Here is a 16,188-nt window from a genome sequence, read left to right as displayed (position 1 = left end):
GCTCAGCCCCCTGTGACGCAGAACGGAGAGAGTAATAAACGGAACGCCAAGTCGACCGCCCGAGAAATCCCGAGTACGAGCCGCACGCCCCTGCGTGCCGTGACAGTTTATTTCGCAGTGTCACGTCCAGACAGTTGCGTCACATTACGTCACGGTGCGGCGTTATTCAGCAGCTGCGGCGCGTGACTGGAGTACTCGCGAAGTTCACGAAGAAATAGCCTGTGCCGCCGGGCTTTCCGCTTGAGCTCGTAAGCAAGCACTGTGCGACGTAGTATCATTTTCATATCCGAACCGTATTATCCAACAACACGTGCCGACTGTCACACACAGCATGGCGTTCATCTATGTATTGACTTCATATCCGTCCGTGCAGGATCCTGAAGATGGGTACCTTCACGCTGGAGGGTCTCAGTAAGAAGATCCCCGTGGATCAGATAATGGACGCGCTGGCCACCAGCTGCAGTCAGCTGGAGCGGCTCGAGATCTGCTGGGACCCGGAGACCATCCGGTTCTCCGACAAAAGTCAGAAGGCCATTGACGCCGTCCGCGTGCGCTGTCTGAGACTGCGCTGTCTGGTGCTCAGGTGAGGGTCAGGGGGAGGGGCATATGTGTGTGGGGGGGGGGGGCGTGCGCTGCCTGAGACTGCGCTGTCTGGTGCTCAGGTTGAGGGGCCAGGGGGATATGTATGTGGGGGGGGGGGGGCGTGCGCTGTCTGAAACTGCGCTGGTCTGGTGCTCAGGTTGAGGGGCCAGGGGAGGGGCTCAGGTTAGGGGAGTGAGGGTAAGTGAGGGGAGGGGTCGTGCTCTGCCTGAAGCTGCGCTGTCTGGTTCTTAGGTGAGGGGCCAGGGAGGAGGGTAGGTGGGGAAAGGGCTCTCAGGTGAGGGTCAGCGGGGAGTGCGAAAAAAGTTTGAATTTAAATACGATGGGATCCAGTTTAAGGTTGAAAGAAGAGAAAGACAGCATTGTTCCCGCATGAAATCAATGCTTTGCTCCTCCTGACAATGTTCATTGTTCCTGACCTGTATTAGATTGTTGATGCACTGAGTACCAACCCCAGCCTCTGCTCCAGAGTCACACATCACAGTCTGCGTCCTCTCTGCTCTCAGTGACGGCAAATACTACGAGGTGGTCAAGTCCAACTTCGAGCGGGCCGACCGGTCTACTGTGGTGCGAACGTCGACCACGTGCAAGGTGACCAACGCCTACCTGCTGAGCCACTACAACGACCTGCTCTTCAACTAGCTCGTCGGTCTGCCCGTCTGCCAGTCCGTCTGTTCAGTCTCCGTCTGATCGTCTTCTGGTGACAGACGACTGTCGTCGGTGGCACGTCGTCTGCTGCCGTTCGGGCCATGATCACAATGAGGATCGGAGCCTAGGTCTCTGCCAATGGCGGCAGTTCAGCCTCCACCGAAGTCATGAGCACTGAGCAGTGAATGTGCTCAGAAGTCGCTGTGCCTTCCAGCAGAGAAGTCGTCAGCGATGTATGCCAGGCGCCAGCTGTTTAGCTGAGACACGGGAGGGCCACGCCAGGCTCAATCTCAGTCCCTCACCCGCTCTAAGGTGAGCAACACTGCGATTCCCCCGAGGTGTAGTCATTGGGACTCGACTTGCCAGGTTTACAGGCTTATTTCATTGCCCGTAACGGTAGGAATGCTGCTCGCCTTTCTTATGTTACATTTTGCGTTTTAAACGGAACTGCCCAGTGCCCATTGTGGACATTGGACAACTTTGTGAGGCACGTTTTCCTGTGAGTTTCTAGTGAATATTGTCAAGTCCCAGGTCCCAAGAGCCTAGAGCGGTGTACTCAACAGAAGTGTAATCTAATGTAGTCACATTGTCCACGCGCCATTTATTTTCGTCACGGTGGCGAATGGCGGTGTGGCACGCCGGTGGCGGTGGCGGTGCCTGATACATGCCGGTGTCGATTGAACGTGTCAAAATGGGTCGTAGACTCGCTATCGGAGCTACGATAGCCCAACATATCCCCAATATACGACCGGTTACACCGTGTTCCCCTGTGTGTTTGGGCGGGCGGGGACACCTGTGACGAGTTAACTCCCACAGTTGACCTCTGACCCCAGGTCACAGGCTGACCGGCAGCCTCCACCAGTACCGGCCGGGCCCGGTGCAGTAGGTACCCAGGCCAGCCGTCCTCCCGAGGTCAGCCTGCAGCTAGCTGAGAGATCAGCTCGGCCGTCGTGTACCGCTGCACCGGGGGTGACTCAGAGTCTACTCGTATCCACATCACCCACCCACCCCTCACCGCCCGTCCCCGTCCGCTCCAGACGGCCCACCGACCAAAGTACAGCGAAACACAGACAAGGCCACACTGCTGCCGCATCTCCAGCAAAACAAACACCCAAAGAATATCAAAGTATTTGTATTGGAGAGCGCAGTGGCAGCAACGCATGCGACTTACAGAGCCGTCAACCGCAACAAGACTTTGGGATTTTTGTGTGATTTAACGTCAGGCGTCCATAAAAGTGTGTCCAGACCTAGCTTATTGAAAGAAAACATCAAAGAAAAACAAAGGCGTCAAATAATAACTGTCTTGAACAGAATAGACAACAGGATAGACCCATCCCAAGTCAGTCACGCATACATTACAGTCATCTATCGATAGAAACGGGCACTACCGACCAGCACAGGAGATCCAGGGTACTTTGTGCACTGGCTGAAAATACGGGATTATAATTATGCACACATACAGATAAATATGCTTCGACAACCTGATACCTTGCATTGACATCAACGGTCGAACCGTGGTCAACCGTTAGCATCCTAATTAATAAAGCACGCTTCTACGGGCCACTGTCACGCAAACCAACTAAAATATCTACGCACAGCCGTACACTCAAATTCACCTCGTAGGAAGCACCACATACCTCAATATATGAAATTACAGAAACCTCGCGTATCAAAAGCTTCTGACAAAAATACACACTTCTGTATCCACGAAAACACACGAGGCTTTCCCATTTAGGCAGCATTATCCTGGTAACAGCACGCTCTCACTCAACAACGTTCATAGTATAGTTCGGTCCGGTGACTTCACAGTCCATCAGAACTCCCCACTCGCTGTTATGACCATTCGGAGGCAGGGGCCATCCGCGAGCTGAACTGTATCCCCACCGACTCGGGCCGGGGTACTCTGCAGATGGGAGTCCGGGAGAGCCCTGGGGAGACCCGACTGTCCCCGTGGCTGAGCTGACCCCTGCAGGGACTCACGGGTGACAAACAGAACGTCCTGAACTCCCGACTGTCAGCCTGAATCCCAAAGGGACCTCGCCACTGATATAACGGGGATTACCGGGGATGTGTGACATCAGGGCACTGGACAGCGGGGTTCTGCGACACCTGAGCGAGCGTCATTTCAGCGAACGACATTTGAGCGAAGCCTTTTCAGCGATTATCAATTTAAGCGATTGACTTTTTCAGCGATTGTCAAGTCGGCGAATTCAATGACAGCGATGATCAACTTAAGCGAGGACCAGAATCAGCGAAACCAGATTGAGCGAATATATGGAGGTCAATGGGGACCAATTAAGCGAACACAGTTACAGCGAAACCGAACGCGACGGAAGTCAATCATTTGCTACTTTTCGGGAATTCTTGCCCTTGGAATAGGTACCCGCTTGGTATGTGTCATGCTTCAAGCTGCGCGCGGCAAATTAAAAATTTGCTTTTAAGCTTGGAAACCACAAAAAAATATCTGGCCTCATTCTGCAACCTTGATCTGGAAATGTGGAACGTGAGAGATAGGACGATGGAAGGAATGCCAAGGACCAATAATAAACTCGATGGATGGCACAGGGGGATCCAGTCTATGTTTCAGGGACCTCACCCAAATATCTGGAAATTCGTACGTTGCTTGGGGCAAGAACAAATTTTACAACATGGGGAACTGATCTGATCCAAATTCAAGCGGGGGAATTTCGCAAAAAAAAAAAACAGCACAAGCAATATGAATATCTGAACAAACGTTTGGTCATCATTATTGGCAAACGGCAGGGGGGGGGGGGGTGAAATCGAACCGCTGGAATTTGTGAGAAATGTGGCATTAAATTTGGAGCTTAATGTCTGAACTTTGAACGTGACACCCGCCATCCAGTTCCGGAAAACCATGAAAAGTTCCGGAAACATTCTTTGTACGTACGCTCGCAAAAAAAAAAAATACACCGTTACGGGACGATGAAGTGTTTCGCCGAAATGACAGTCGCTCAAACTGTAGTCGACGAAAAAGATGTCGCTGAAACATAGCTTTCGCTTAAATTGATAATCGCTATATTTGATAATCGCTCAATTTGATATTCGCTTAGTTGCCAGTCGCTGAAAATGGTTCGCTCAAATGACGCTCGCTCAAATGACACTCGCCAAAGTCGCTCGCACCGGGACAGCGGACCCACAGTCCAGGATACGGCAAAACAAACGGGTGACGTTGGAATCCGTTCTGAAAACATAAATATTAGAATATTCAGGTAGATATGCGGCTTACGAGCAACTACCATATGGACTCATGGCAAGCAGGCTTGCTCAAGAATTTGCTTTGGTATTCACACCTTGGACGGGACACGATATCTGCCCACACGTATAAATCGCCCTAAGCTTGCAGCTATCTGCCCGGTGCTAAAATTGAGCACCGCTAACACCCCATCGCTAACACCCCATGACCCATGCAAAGTAGCGAAACATACATACAAGGGCCATGTTTCACGGCTTGGCGTCGTCAGTTGTTGGCCAGTTTGCGGTTCGGCACAGCCTCACGATAAGTTCAGACTGGAGCGGGCCATGGTTCGGAAACATGCATCCAGTCAGCACGGCAGTCAGCCTCACAACCCCCACAACACATAAACGGTCCCACAAACCGGCTTCACTGGCTACACACGGCTACCGTTACCCGCACGGCGTCCCAGGCACTACAGTTACGGCTCCACCGCAGTCATTTCGCAGGCACATAGAGCGGCGGCTAGGCGGGGGCGGGGGCGGGGGCGGCTAGCTCCGCCTGAAGCCGGCCGTGGGCGGCGGCGGCGGCGGCGCGGCACCCTCCTTCCTCTCCACGGTCGGGTCCATGCCGACGGGGCCGCCGGCCGCCGGCGGCAGCTGCAGCGGCCGGCCGCCAACCGAGCGCGCCCCGGCGGGGGCGGGGGCGGGGGCGGCCGGCGCGGGCGGGCCGGGCACGCCGGCTGCTACGAGCGGTACGTCCTCCACCGGGCCGGCCTCCGACACCACCACAGGTATGGGGGCCACCGGGGGCGCGGACAGGGTCGGGGCGGACACGGAGGCAGCGGCGGGGGCGGCAGCGGGGGCGGTGACTGTACCCGTGGCGGCCTCCGAGGTACTGCTGGCGGCGGCTGGCTCCGCCTCCGTGGACGACTCCGTCTTCAGCACTTTGTCAGCCTCGATACCCGACTCCCGCAGAGTTTCCTTCAGAATCATGAGCAGCGTGTCTTCAGAGTCCCTGTCGAAGGCACACGGAGAGACGTCACGATTGGGTGCAACAAACAAAAGATCAACATTCAGACAGTGCATCAATTAATGTGCACTACAGAGCAGAAACACAGCCTGCATAGGTAGCGCCCTTTTCTCAGAGACGCACATCAAACCAGCTCCGCACCGACTGCTGGGCGCCGGAACTCATTCCGCCTTCTATATGTACCGTGCCGTCCTAAACCTCGTCACGACTCCGTTCCACTTAAACCAAACTCACAGTCACGTCAACACACAACAAACAGGCCACTACGACTGTGCGGATATCCTAACAGGATCCTAATCGCGCGGAACCCCGGAGCTGGTACAGCGTACCTCGTACCGCGGTACCGTGTACCCGCACCACGGAGTCTCACTCACCAGTAGCAGAGGTGGCTCTGGAAGGCGAACACGTACTCGTTGAGCGACTCGAACGGCCGCTCTTGCAGCACGTAGTCGACGCGGCGGCCTCCGTTCAGCGACCCCACCTGATGGGCCGGAGAGGGAAAGGATGGTGATCAGACAGGCCAGTGCGCGCCAGCCCAGGGGTCATCGGCGGGTAGGTACTCAACTGAAACGTACTCAAATGAGAGATAGGTAACAGAGATGACGAACCATGTCTAGTCTTAGCCATACCAAAGCAATCATTGCACGCTGGGCTTTGGGGAAGCCCTGGGAGCATCCGAAAGCTTTGTGAGACGAGCAGAACTGAGGCACCGCGTAACACACATACTCGTATCAGAGGAAAAAGATAACATTAAGTCCTTAACTTTGTAACAAAGTATACACGTCAAACTCTTCCCGTCACACACTATCGCACACCAGCCGCACTGACCGGTCCTGTGGGCTCCCCCGTCTGCTCCTGCTGCTGCTGCTGCTGCTGCTGGGTCGACTGCTGCTGCTGTCCGTCCGTCGTCTCCTCTGACGTGTCCATGTCGGCAGTGACCGAGGCAGAGGTCTCGGTGGTCGACATCCAGCCCAGGCTGTACACGGAGCCGATGGTGCTCTGCAGAGACGACATGAGCCGCTGCTTCAGCTCTGTGCCCATCCGAACCACCTGCTCCTTGATCTCTGTGGGGAGACGAGGGCGGGAGAAGGTCAGTCAGTACACCATGCTCCTTCATCTCTGCACGGAGAGGAGAGGGAGAGTTCAGTCAGCTGCAGCAGTCATAAGTGGTGAGGCCGGGTAACAAGTGGATGAGCTGTAGCAGAGGGATAGAATAGAACAGCACGTTGGACGGCTAACGCCATATTCCGGGCAATGAGGACACTAACGCTTCACAAAGCTCTGTCCGAATGTTTTTAACGAAAACACAACATTAAAGCAGCTCAAGTTCACAACCCCACCAGCGTCCGCCAACACCTGGCGCCCTCTCCCCGCTACCCCCGACTTGCCCTTCCCACCAGCGTCTCACCAAGGTGCATGCGTTTGCGTCCCTTGTGGTGGGGCACGAGCACGGGCCGCCGGCGCACGTTGGCGGCGTCGATCAGCGGCTCGATGCGGAACGAGACCGGGTCGAACGGGTGGTAGATGTTGAACACGCTGCCACACGTGGGCAGACGGAACTCAGCGCCCAGCTGGCTCACGCCGCGGATACGCAGGAACAGCGCTGAAAACGGCAGTCGTAGTGACGAAACGGTCAGTGATAAAGAGTCTATGCTTTAAAAAGCTAAGCTCCATTACTTATTCAACTTTGGATGAACCAGACCAAACACAAAAATAGCGAGCGTTACGGAAGTATCGCCGAAAAATACGGCAAAGTAATGAGAAAGCAGCATACCAAACTTATCGACAACAAACGCTTGCTTTAAATGACCAGCTCTCTCGCCTCTCAATCCCCCTCCCAGTCCCCCCCCCCTCCGGTGTCCTAGCCCATCCCATCCCTCGAACCCCAAGGGCCGCCGGCAGCGGCCGTCACTGACCGATGGGACTGCCCATGCCGAAGAAGCAGGCCGGCCTGAAGGCCAGCTGCGGGTAATGCATGGCCGGCTGTCCCGTGTTCGTGTCGTACGAGACGGTAACCGTGTCCACGCCCGGCTGGAGCGACAGGTCAGAGCGGGTCAGAATATCGGCCAGTGCAGCGGGGCGGTCAGACATGGAGCCGGCGGGGTCCGCATTTACGATCAGCTGTCAGAACTCCGACGAGTTTATAGTAGGCACCGTGAGATCTACAAGACTGAAGTCCGCAACATGAACTATCATATTTCGAAAAAAAAAGATAAAGATCATTTAAACCAATAACAGCCAACAAAGCGTTGCCGAACTCTCCTCGGCCGCTGCACCGGTGGCCGTCGTACCTTATTGTTGGCCTTGTCCCTCCAGTGGAGGAGTCGGCGGCGGGCGCCCAGCGGCAGCCCCAGCTCCTCCACGTCCTGGTCGGTGAGCAGTCGGAGGGTGGCCACGTCGGTCACCTCTGCCCGGCGCAGTGTGTCGCCGTGCTGCTCCAGGCTGAGGGCGCGCAGCAGAGCCGTGTACCGCTCCTCCTCCGACAGCTGGCCCTCCTCGGGGCTCTCCGACGACGGCTGCGGAGCGCCGGCCAGAGGTTAGAGGCAGGCAGGGGCAGCTGGGACAATTGAGCTGCCTCAGACTGGCTGAGAAACGGGACAGGTGCCATCAAAAACTTGATAAAAAAATTAAAGCAATAGACAAATGAAAAATAAACTGACACTTGAACTTCGAGTTACAAGTACTGAGAGCCGAGTATTAAGTATTAATCACCAAGTGGTAAAAAATCCAGTAGGGTAGGCATCAAGAACAAAGCAACGGACTCCAGGTAGAGTCCCGAGCCCCGAGTCGCTGATACGGACCTCCGCGTCTGGCGCCTCGCCGGTCTGGTTGGAGAGCAGGTCGAACAGGATGAGCGAGCCCAGACTGTGGCCGGCCACCGACACAGAGCCGCGGAACTCGGGGTTACGCTCGCAAAACTTGCCGTAAATGGAGTTGATGTCGTCGCCCACCGTTTTCAGGATCACCTAGCCAAAGAAAAGACACAAGGATAAGTGGTCTGCAGGCAGTGACAAAGGCGTCTGATGGCACAATAAACCGTGAACACATTACGATACGGAACGCGTTCAATTGAAACGTTTCAGATTTGCACTGATGGCTATAATGCAGCAGAGAATTCATGCCAGTGTTTTGCCACACGATGTGTAATGTTTTCATCCAACGGTTCTCAAGTTCTATATGGTGTCACCGTTCAGCCCTGTATTAGCGGAGGGTGCTCTGTTCGCCCTCTCTCCCTCACCTGGCAGAAGATGGGGCTGGTGTAGTAGAGCACGTCCACGATGGTGTCGTTGGTGAACTCCCTCAGCAGCGGGATGCTGGGCAGCGTGATGAGCCGCAGCGCCTCGTCCAGGCCGCCGGCGGCGCCGTGCAGCGCGTGGTGCCAGCTGATGGGTAGGAACTCGACCCGGCCCAGCTGGCCCGCGGAGAGAGCCGAGCTAAAGTGGGAGCGCGCCATCTCCGCAGCCATCGTCCGCATGTCGTCCACTGGGTGTGCAGAGAGGTTGGAGGGAACAGTCAGAGCCTGGGGTCGGCCGCTATCGTCCGCATGTCGTCCACTGGGAACGCAGATAGGATGGAGGGAGCAGTCAGAGCCAGCCATCGTCCGCATGTCGTCCACTGGGTGTGCGGGGAGGAGGGAGAGGGCGGTCAGGGCCTAAGGTCATGTTGTCCACTGAACATGAAGAGGGAGGAGGGTCAGTCGGCGCTTAGGGGACATCATAGCTCGACTGTGTATTGAGAAAGGAGGGTGGGGGCAGCCGGCAGGCAGGACCGGGGGACACCTCAGTCTGATAAAGTATGTATTGATAATTTTTAAACAAGTCTACCTACTGTCTCCATTTCAGTACCCAATACCAGTCCTTCCCAGTACAATACAAGTACCAGTCCTTCCCAGTACAATACCAGTACCAGTTATTCCCAGTACAATACCAGTACCAGTCCTTCCCAGTACAATACCAATACCAGTTCTTCCCAGTACAATACCAATACCAGTTCTTCCCAGTACAATACCAGTACCAGTCCTTCCCAGTACAATACCAGTACCAGTCCTTACCAGTACAATACCAGTACCAGTCCTTCCCAGTACAATACCAGTACCAGTCCTTCCCAGTACAATACCAGTACCAGTCCTTCCCAGTACAATACCAGTACCAGTTCTTCCCAGTACAATACCAGTACCAGTCCTTCCCAGTACAATACCAGTACCAGTCCTTCCCAGTACAATACCAGTACCAGTCCTTCCCAGTACAATACCAGTACCAGTCCTTCCCAGTACAATACCAGTACCAGTCCTTCCCAGTACAATACCAGTACCAGTCCTTCCCAGTACAATACCAGTACCAGTCCTTCCCAGTACAATACCAGTACCAGTCCTTCCCAGTACAATACCAGTACCAGTTCTTCCCAGTACAATACCAGTACCAGTCCTTCCCAGTACAATACCAGTACCAGTCCTTCCCAGTACAATACCAGTACCAGTCCTTCCCAGTACAATACCAGTGCCAGTCCTTCCCAGTACAATACCAGTACCAGTCCTTCCCAGTACAATACCAGTACCAGTCCTTCCCAGTACAATACCAGTACCAGTCCTTCCCAGTACAATACCAGTACCAGTCCTTCCCAGTACAATACCAGTACCAGTCCTTCCCAGTACAATACCAGTACCAGTCCTTCCCAGTACAATACCAGTACCAGTCCTTCCCAGTACAATACCAGTACCAGTTCTTCCCAGTACAATACCAGTACCAGTTCTTCCCAGTACAATACCAGTACCAGTTCTTCCCAGTACAATACCAGTACCAGTTCTTCCCAGTACAATACCAGTACCAGTCCTTCCCAGTACAATACCAGTACCAGTCCTTCCCAGTACAATACCAGTACCAGTCCTTCCCAGTACAATACCAGTACCAGTCCTTCCCAGTACAATACCAGTACCAGTCCTTCCCAGTACAATACCAGTACCAGTCCTCCCCAGTACAATACCAGTACCAGTCCTTCCCAGTACAATACCAGTACCAGTCCTTCCCAGTACAATACCAGTACCAGTCCTTCCCACAGTTCTCTGCACCACTGACCGCACTCGGTGACCTTGCGGAACTTGAGGTCGCACCAGGAGCCGATGCCGTGCACGACAAACACCAGGTGGTTGACGAGCTCGGGCTCGTCGGCCGGGATGCCGGCACCCTCGACCGTGTTCCATCCGCGCCGCATCTGCCGCGGCCGGCTCGGGTCGTCCTGCAGATGGAGGGAGGGGGAGGGGGTGACGGAGCGCAGCTACCGGCTGACGGCGGCGGCTGGCACCGCAGCTGTGCCGAGCTACAGATGACAAGGCTAACCTGTGTTCCGAGAAACAAAAAAAAAAAATCGTCGGCGCATAGTAAGCAAAGCACTGAGCAACACATACACATGTGTGAAATAGTGGCTGATGAAAGGAAAATGAAAGGAAGAACGAATAACACTGGTCAGTAGTGGGCATTCAAATTACAAGCATGCATGACCATCAGTTAACAGAAATACTTAGGTAATGATAAATGGGAGGCCAGTAATACAGGAACTGAAGTACAACGGTTAAAACGTTTCAGTCATAACACATTGCATTTCCGTCACGAGCCTTGTTCTTGCATGAACGGGGAAAGCAGTATGGAATTTCGGTGCTAGCTAACAATAACCTTCCAAACGATAACATCACCTCGAATGTAAACACATTTTTGATGCAGCTATCCCATCAATAAGAGGTCTGTAAACATTTACAAGGAGCCCGATCCGAGCTATTCAAGATTTTAATTGATCAACGATGCATCGAGCTGAAGAGTCGATTGACAACTAAAAAGAATCAACTATTACGGATTGACATTTCATGGTACCACACAAAGAAACAACGAACAAAAGTATCCATCTCTCAGGTCATATTTGGCACTAAAATAAAAATAAAACGTTATAACCGTTTTGCTCTAATAGCTACCGAACTCCTCTGGGAGATAGACTGTGCCGCACGGCACGCCACCGCCTGACGGGTATACGTACTGTGCCGCACGGTCCGGACCGCCGGATGGATATACTGTGCCGCACGGCTCGGAACCGCTATGCAAGGAATCCAGGCCTGTGCCAGCCGAATTTTCATGTGCGAAAGGTAATTCTGCCTACAGAGTCAAACGGTGCATGACGTTTCTGCGGTCGTTGTTTCGTCCGTTGTTTCGTCCGGCACGGTAACCTCCCAGGCGTGTGTGATGCCCGGGCGGGGGGGGGGGGGGAGTGTACGTCCTTGTCACCCTCCTTACCGGCATGGTGACCTCCTCCCAGGCGTGGGTGATGCCCGGGTGGTGGACCAGGCAGCCGGGCGAGTGCAGCACCACGTAACCCTCCTCCCCCAGCTGTACGTCGCGGTGCCACTGGCCCGTCCGGGACGACTCCTCGTATATCTCCTGTGAGCAGGAAACGGCAGACGGACGGTCAGGGATGGTTCACGGTGCCACTGGCCCGTCCGGGACGACTCCTCGTATATCTCCTGTGAGCAGGAAACGGCAGACGGACGGTCAGGGATGGTTCAGGGACGGTCAGGGATGGTTCACGGTGCCACTGGCCCGTCCGGGACGACTCCTCGTATATCTCCTGTGAGCAGGGACCGACGGACAGTCAGGAAAGGTTCAGTAATTATCCGAAAGGTTTTCCTAAGAAATTTTCGCGATATGCATACATTTCAATGTGGATAATTTTTCCGTCCGACTTCAAACTTTCCGCACATGTTCAGCCCAACTTCTGTATTCCTGTTCATTTACATGTGTGCCCACTACGACCACTACGTGATCTTCACGCTCGAACGACCACACCACAAGGGCGGCTCCTGAGCTCGCGCCACCTCACCTCCAGTTTTTCAGCCACGTGCTCCTCATAGGGCATGAACTTGGCCTCGTGCACGCCGCGAGAGAACCAGGAGCAGCGGCGCACCGTGCCGGGAGCGCACTCCCAGTAGACGGGCAGCAGCGAGCGGGCCGACACGTCGACGTCGTAGCGTCGGCCGAGCACCGGTACCAGCCGGCCCGTACCTGCCGACCGGTCACCAGGGGTCACCGGAGGGGAGAGGGGCACCGGGGGGAGACGGGCTCCAGCCGGCCCGTACCTGCCGACCGGTCACCGGGGGTCACCGGAGGGGAGAGGGGCAGCGGGGGAAGATGAGTTCTAGGAGGCATTGTCCCTTTTTTCTCTTGTGTATATATTTTGTATGACAAACTCCGTACTATTCGATACGGCTCGACAAAAACCACCATGCACTTCATCACTTAACCCTAGCTTTAACTCCATATGACTTTATAGGAAAATCAAAATAAAAGCATTCAAAAACAGAGCGAAATCCCAGTCTAGAAACAGGCAGCACGCTCTCTTTTCCGCCAAGCCCTAACGGAAGAGTTACGGACTGAGGGACATTTGTGACATTTAGCACCAACGAAACACGTAAGATGACAAATCGCCGGATTATGTAAAATTCTACAAAAATGCATATCAGTAGTCAATTTCAAAGCACAAGTGAAATGCCACAAGGCTTTTTATGCACAATGGTAAACCTATTGGCAATCAGGAGCAAAAGAGTGTAATCGTGGGACCCCTAAAATATGAAGGTATCGCATGAGATGAGAGAGAAATGAGACATTTGAGATAAGACAAGACATTAAACAAATACCATATTGCATAGTGAATAGAATACAGGCACGAAAACCGCATTGTCAGGACTCAGATTTGATTACCAGATTTTCAAATGCAAAATAAAGTGAAAATTGATCATGTTTCAGTATTCTCAGATTTCAATGGTGAATGGCTTATGTGTAGGACATTTAATTAAATCAAATGGTGACCTTCAAAAGAAAACAATTAATTGACCATAAGTTGCAGCATGCAACTCTAAGCAATACCAGCGACAAATTTGAGACAAGACACACAAACGACACCCCCAGAGTACGTTTACTCACCGGCTCGGAAGGCCGCCTCTATGGCGTCGCTATCGGCCTTACTGAACGGCTCCCAGTGCGGCTGGTCCTTCTGCTTCCTCTCCCTGCCGCCGCTCTCCCGGACATTACCGAACCAGTCGGTGAGCCAGTCGAGCTGCGTCCAGTCCTCGTGCCAGCTCTCCGCGTCAGTCAGATCCTCCTCCTCCTCCTCCTTCCCCTCCCTCCGTCCTCCCGACTCGCCCGAGGAACAGGAGGAACACGAACACCTCTTCTGCCTGTCTCCCCGTGTCTGCTCCTCCAGGAGCGCCACCTCCCGATCCTCTTGTGAGGAAGAGGAGAGGGAACCACTTCTGACGTCCTCTTGCAGACGATTCTCACGGGATCCGTCCTCGCCGTCGCCCCCGTTGCGCAGCTCCCCCGCCCCGCTACCCCGTACCTCCCCGCCCCCTCCCCCGCCCCGTTCTGACTCGGACTCACCGGCCTGATACTCGCGCTCAAGTAGCGCCGAGTCGCCCCGCGAGAACGGCTGCCAGTCGACCGGCTCGCTGGGCCGGCCGGCCTCTGCGCGCTGCTGCTCCTGCTTCTGCTGCTGCTGCTGCTGCTGCTGTTCGGACTCCGAGCTCGCTGCCTTGGCGTAGAACCAGTGGAAGACGAGAGGGGTCACCGGCGCCGGCGCCGGCGACATCTCGTAACCCTGCGGACAGCGAAGAGACGAGGAGTTAGTATAGGGTAGACGGGGAGAGGGGGAGACGGGCTGACAGAGGAGGTAAGTCAGACGGGCTGACGGCGAGCGAAACTTGTTGGACAGACTGACAGGAGACGCACCAGTGGAGACCAATCACCAAACCCAAACCAAAGCGGCCCGACCAAATCAGGCAGGCCACTACCTGTCGAAATCAATCAGGATTGTACGGACAACGACCCACACACTAATGATATACCGTACCATGCCGATATACTTATCAGTGGAGTCAGCTTGTGGATATAAAACGCCAGAAAACGCAGGTAGAATCAGTCATCTCACCTCTACGACAATCGACAAGCGCAGCAATCGCCACGCTTGTCACCGCTCCGCCGCCCGGCAACAGTCACCGTGATCCAGCCTCACAAAACCCCGCAGCACATTCCAAACACGGCGCAGCACACACACCACCCGCCGGGCAACCCACCCGGTCACCGCGACCGCTCACACCCGTCACAGAGACCTCACAGACAATGGGAGGAGCACGCCATCTCGGCAGCGCCAGCTCGTTATCATGTGGGCGCCGGGCGGGCGACCCTTCCTCCCTCCCACGCGAGGGTCGGGCGGCATGCAGCGTACACGGGACACTCACGGGGTCACCTGAGTTTGACCCCGCCGGCCGCCGGCCGGGCGCCGCTGCCACAGGCCGCTGCTGACTCACAAAACGGCCGGCAAAAAACGCCAGATAAACTGTGTGGGAATCACTTTTTGCGAAACTCGACACATACAGAGTGCTGTAAAACATGACGACGCGATGGTGGGATGGCAACGGTCGGACGCGCCTTGACCACGGGTAGCAGCGTTTGATCAGTCACTTCGGCAAAGAACCATTCTAGACAATGGAATGGTGTGCAGAGTGGCTGATGAAACGGAATCGCATTTCCATCGGAGATACGAAGAGGACCCAAAATTGTACACTGGTCTGAAACAAGGCAATCAAACGGTTTACGTAATTTCCGATAAGGCGGGTACGCAACACTAGCCGTCGCCTCCGTCGTACCCGCCCGATACGGAAAGATAATGTGAAGCTGCCGTCGTTGGGCACCTTGCAATAACACGAGACTAAGCATGCAAGACACCTAAACAAGAACTCGGAATTACGCAAGCAGAGACGACGCAAAGATGTAGAAAATTCAGTGCCACTCCAGAGAATGGACACTCGGCCGAAAGAGACGACGGAACGGGGCAAATTGAGATTACCAGAAAGATTATCTCTGAAGAAAAGATTGTCCTGACACTCCTGACCATGATCAACGCCTGATCAGATATTGGCGAACCATGTAGGTATGAGGCACTGCAGGATCAGGGTAAAATGCCCCACATATCGACTGAAATTGATGAAAAAACTTTCTTTCGTCTCGTACCTATGCAATCAAAAAGTTCAAAAAATGTTATTCAATGAATAGTAACACAAAAGAAAGCGAAACGTGGGGCGTTTTTTTTTTTACAAATAAGGTATTTTGGGCGGGGCAGCATGTCTCTCACAGCGTCGAGCCCAGCCTGTCTGGATCCGCTAATGAAGGAGCCGCTCCAGCGCCAGATAACTAAGTAGGCACACCTTGCAAGCGCCCCCTTGCATAATATACACGGAATCGCCTCTGAGAACGGTGGCGATGTAACGCCTGGAGTCCAGCAAATCCGTAGTATCGGCCCGCTCGCTAATCCACGATCAGGTTACCGGGTCAAGGCAGTTAGGCTACATCGGGTTGCCACACTAAAAACCACCCTTCGTTGGAGCCGATGGCTCGTTAAAATTGGAAACAGAAGACGTAGAAACATAGCTGAGACCCAGCATTACCAAAAGACGGCAACACCGCCAGCGAGCTATGATGAATCCCTACACCAATACACCATGCCCCGGTACGTAGTAAGCAGTGTCTCGGCATTCCGCATGCCTCAGCAGACCGGTGGCCGGGGGTCAAAAACCAATCTGTGGCGACCTCCTGACCCCATTCCAGTGACCACCGGCAGTCCCATAACGAGAGACGCGTCCACTCTCCAAACAAGCTGGCCGCCGCCGGGACAGCCGCAGTGGT

General features: G+C 54.4%; 2 protein-coding genes across 3 annotated transcripts in view; one reads left to right on the top strand and one right to left on the bottom strand.

Annotated features, from left to right (window-relative positions):
- The window catches only part of LOC122390320 (F-box/LRR-repeat protein 7-like), a 28,187-nt gene extending 26,177 nt beyond the window's left edge, over positions 1 to 2,010 (top strand). For both annotated transcript variants that reach the window (XM_043383118.1, XM_043383128.1), the window contains 2 exons: positions 374 to 583; positions 1,107 to 2,010. In XM_043383118.1, the coding sequence (XP_043239053.1) occupies positions 374 to 583; positions 1,107 to 1,242 (346 nt within the window). In that variant the 3' untranslated portion in view covers positions 1,243 to 2,010. The remainder of the gene's footprint in view (positions 1 to 373; positions 584 to 1,106) is intronic.
- Positions 2,011 to 2,362: 352 nt separating this feature from the next.
- Positions 2,363 to 14,098, bottom strand: LOC122390314 (phospholipase DDHD2-like). The gene is made up of 13 exons (XM_043383103.1): positions 13,888 to 14,098; positions 12,332 to 12,513; positions 11,749 to 11,892; positions 10,546 to 10,705; positions 8,712 to 8,956; positions 8,275 to 8,439; positions 7,765 to 7,989; positions 7,390 to 7,504; positions 6,882 to 7,076; positions 6,302 to 6,537; positions 5,848 to 5,954; positions 4,390 to 5,458; positions 2,363 to 3,333 (listed from the first exon to the last, which is right to left on the bottom strand). The coding sequence occupies exons 1-12, from the start codon at positions 14,093 to 14,095 to the stop codon at positions 4,993 to 4,995; spliced, it is 2,448 nt and encodes an 815-aa protein (XP_043239038.1). The 5' UTR covers positions 14,096 to 14,098; the 3' UTR covers positions 2,363 to 3,333; positions 4,390 to 4,992.
- Between the last annotated feature and the right edge of the window lie 2,090 nt (positions 14,099 to 16,188).

This window comes from Amphibalanus amphitrite, unplaced genomic scaffold (assembly GCF_019059575.1).
Source record: "Amphibalanus amphitrite isolate SeventyFive unplaced genomic scaffold, NRLGWU_Aamphi_draft 000020F_arrow, whole genome shotgun sequence".
Taxonomy (NCBI): Eukaryota; Metazoa; Arthropoda; class Thecostraca; order Balanomorpha; family Balanidae; genus Amphibalanus; species Amphibalanus amphitrite.
The sequence above is the reverse complement of the archived record's forward strand: the minus strand, read 5'-3'. Positions and strand labels throughout refer to the sequence as shown.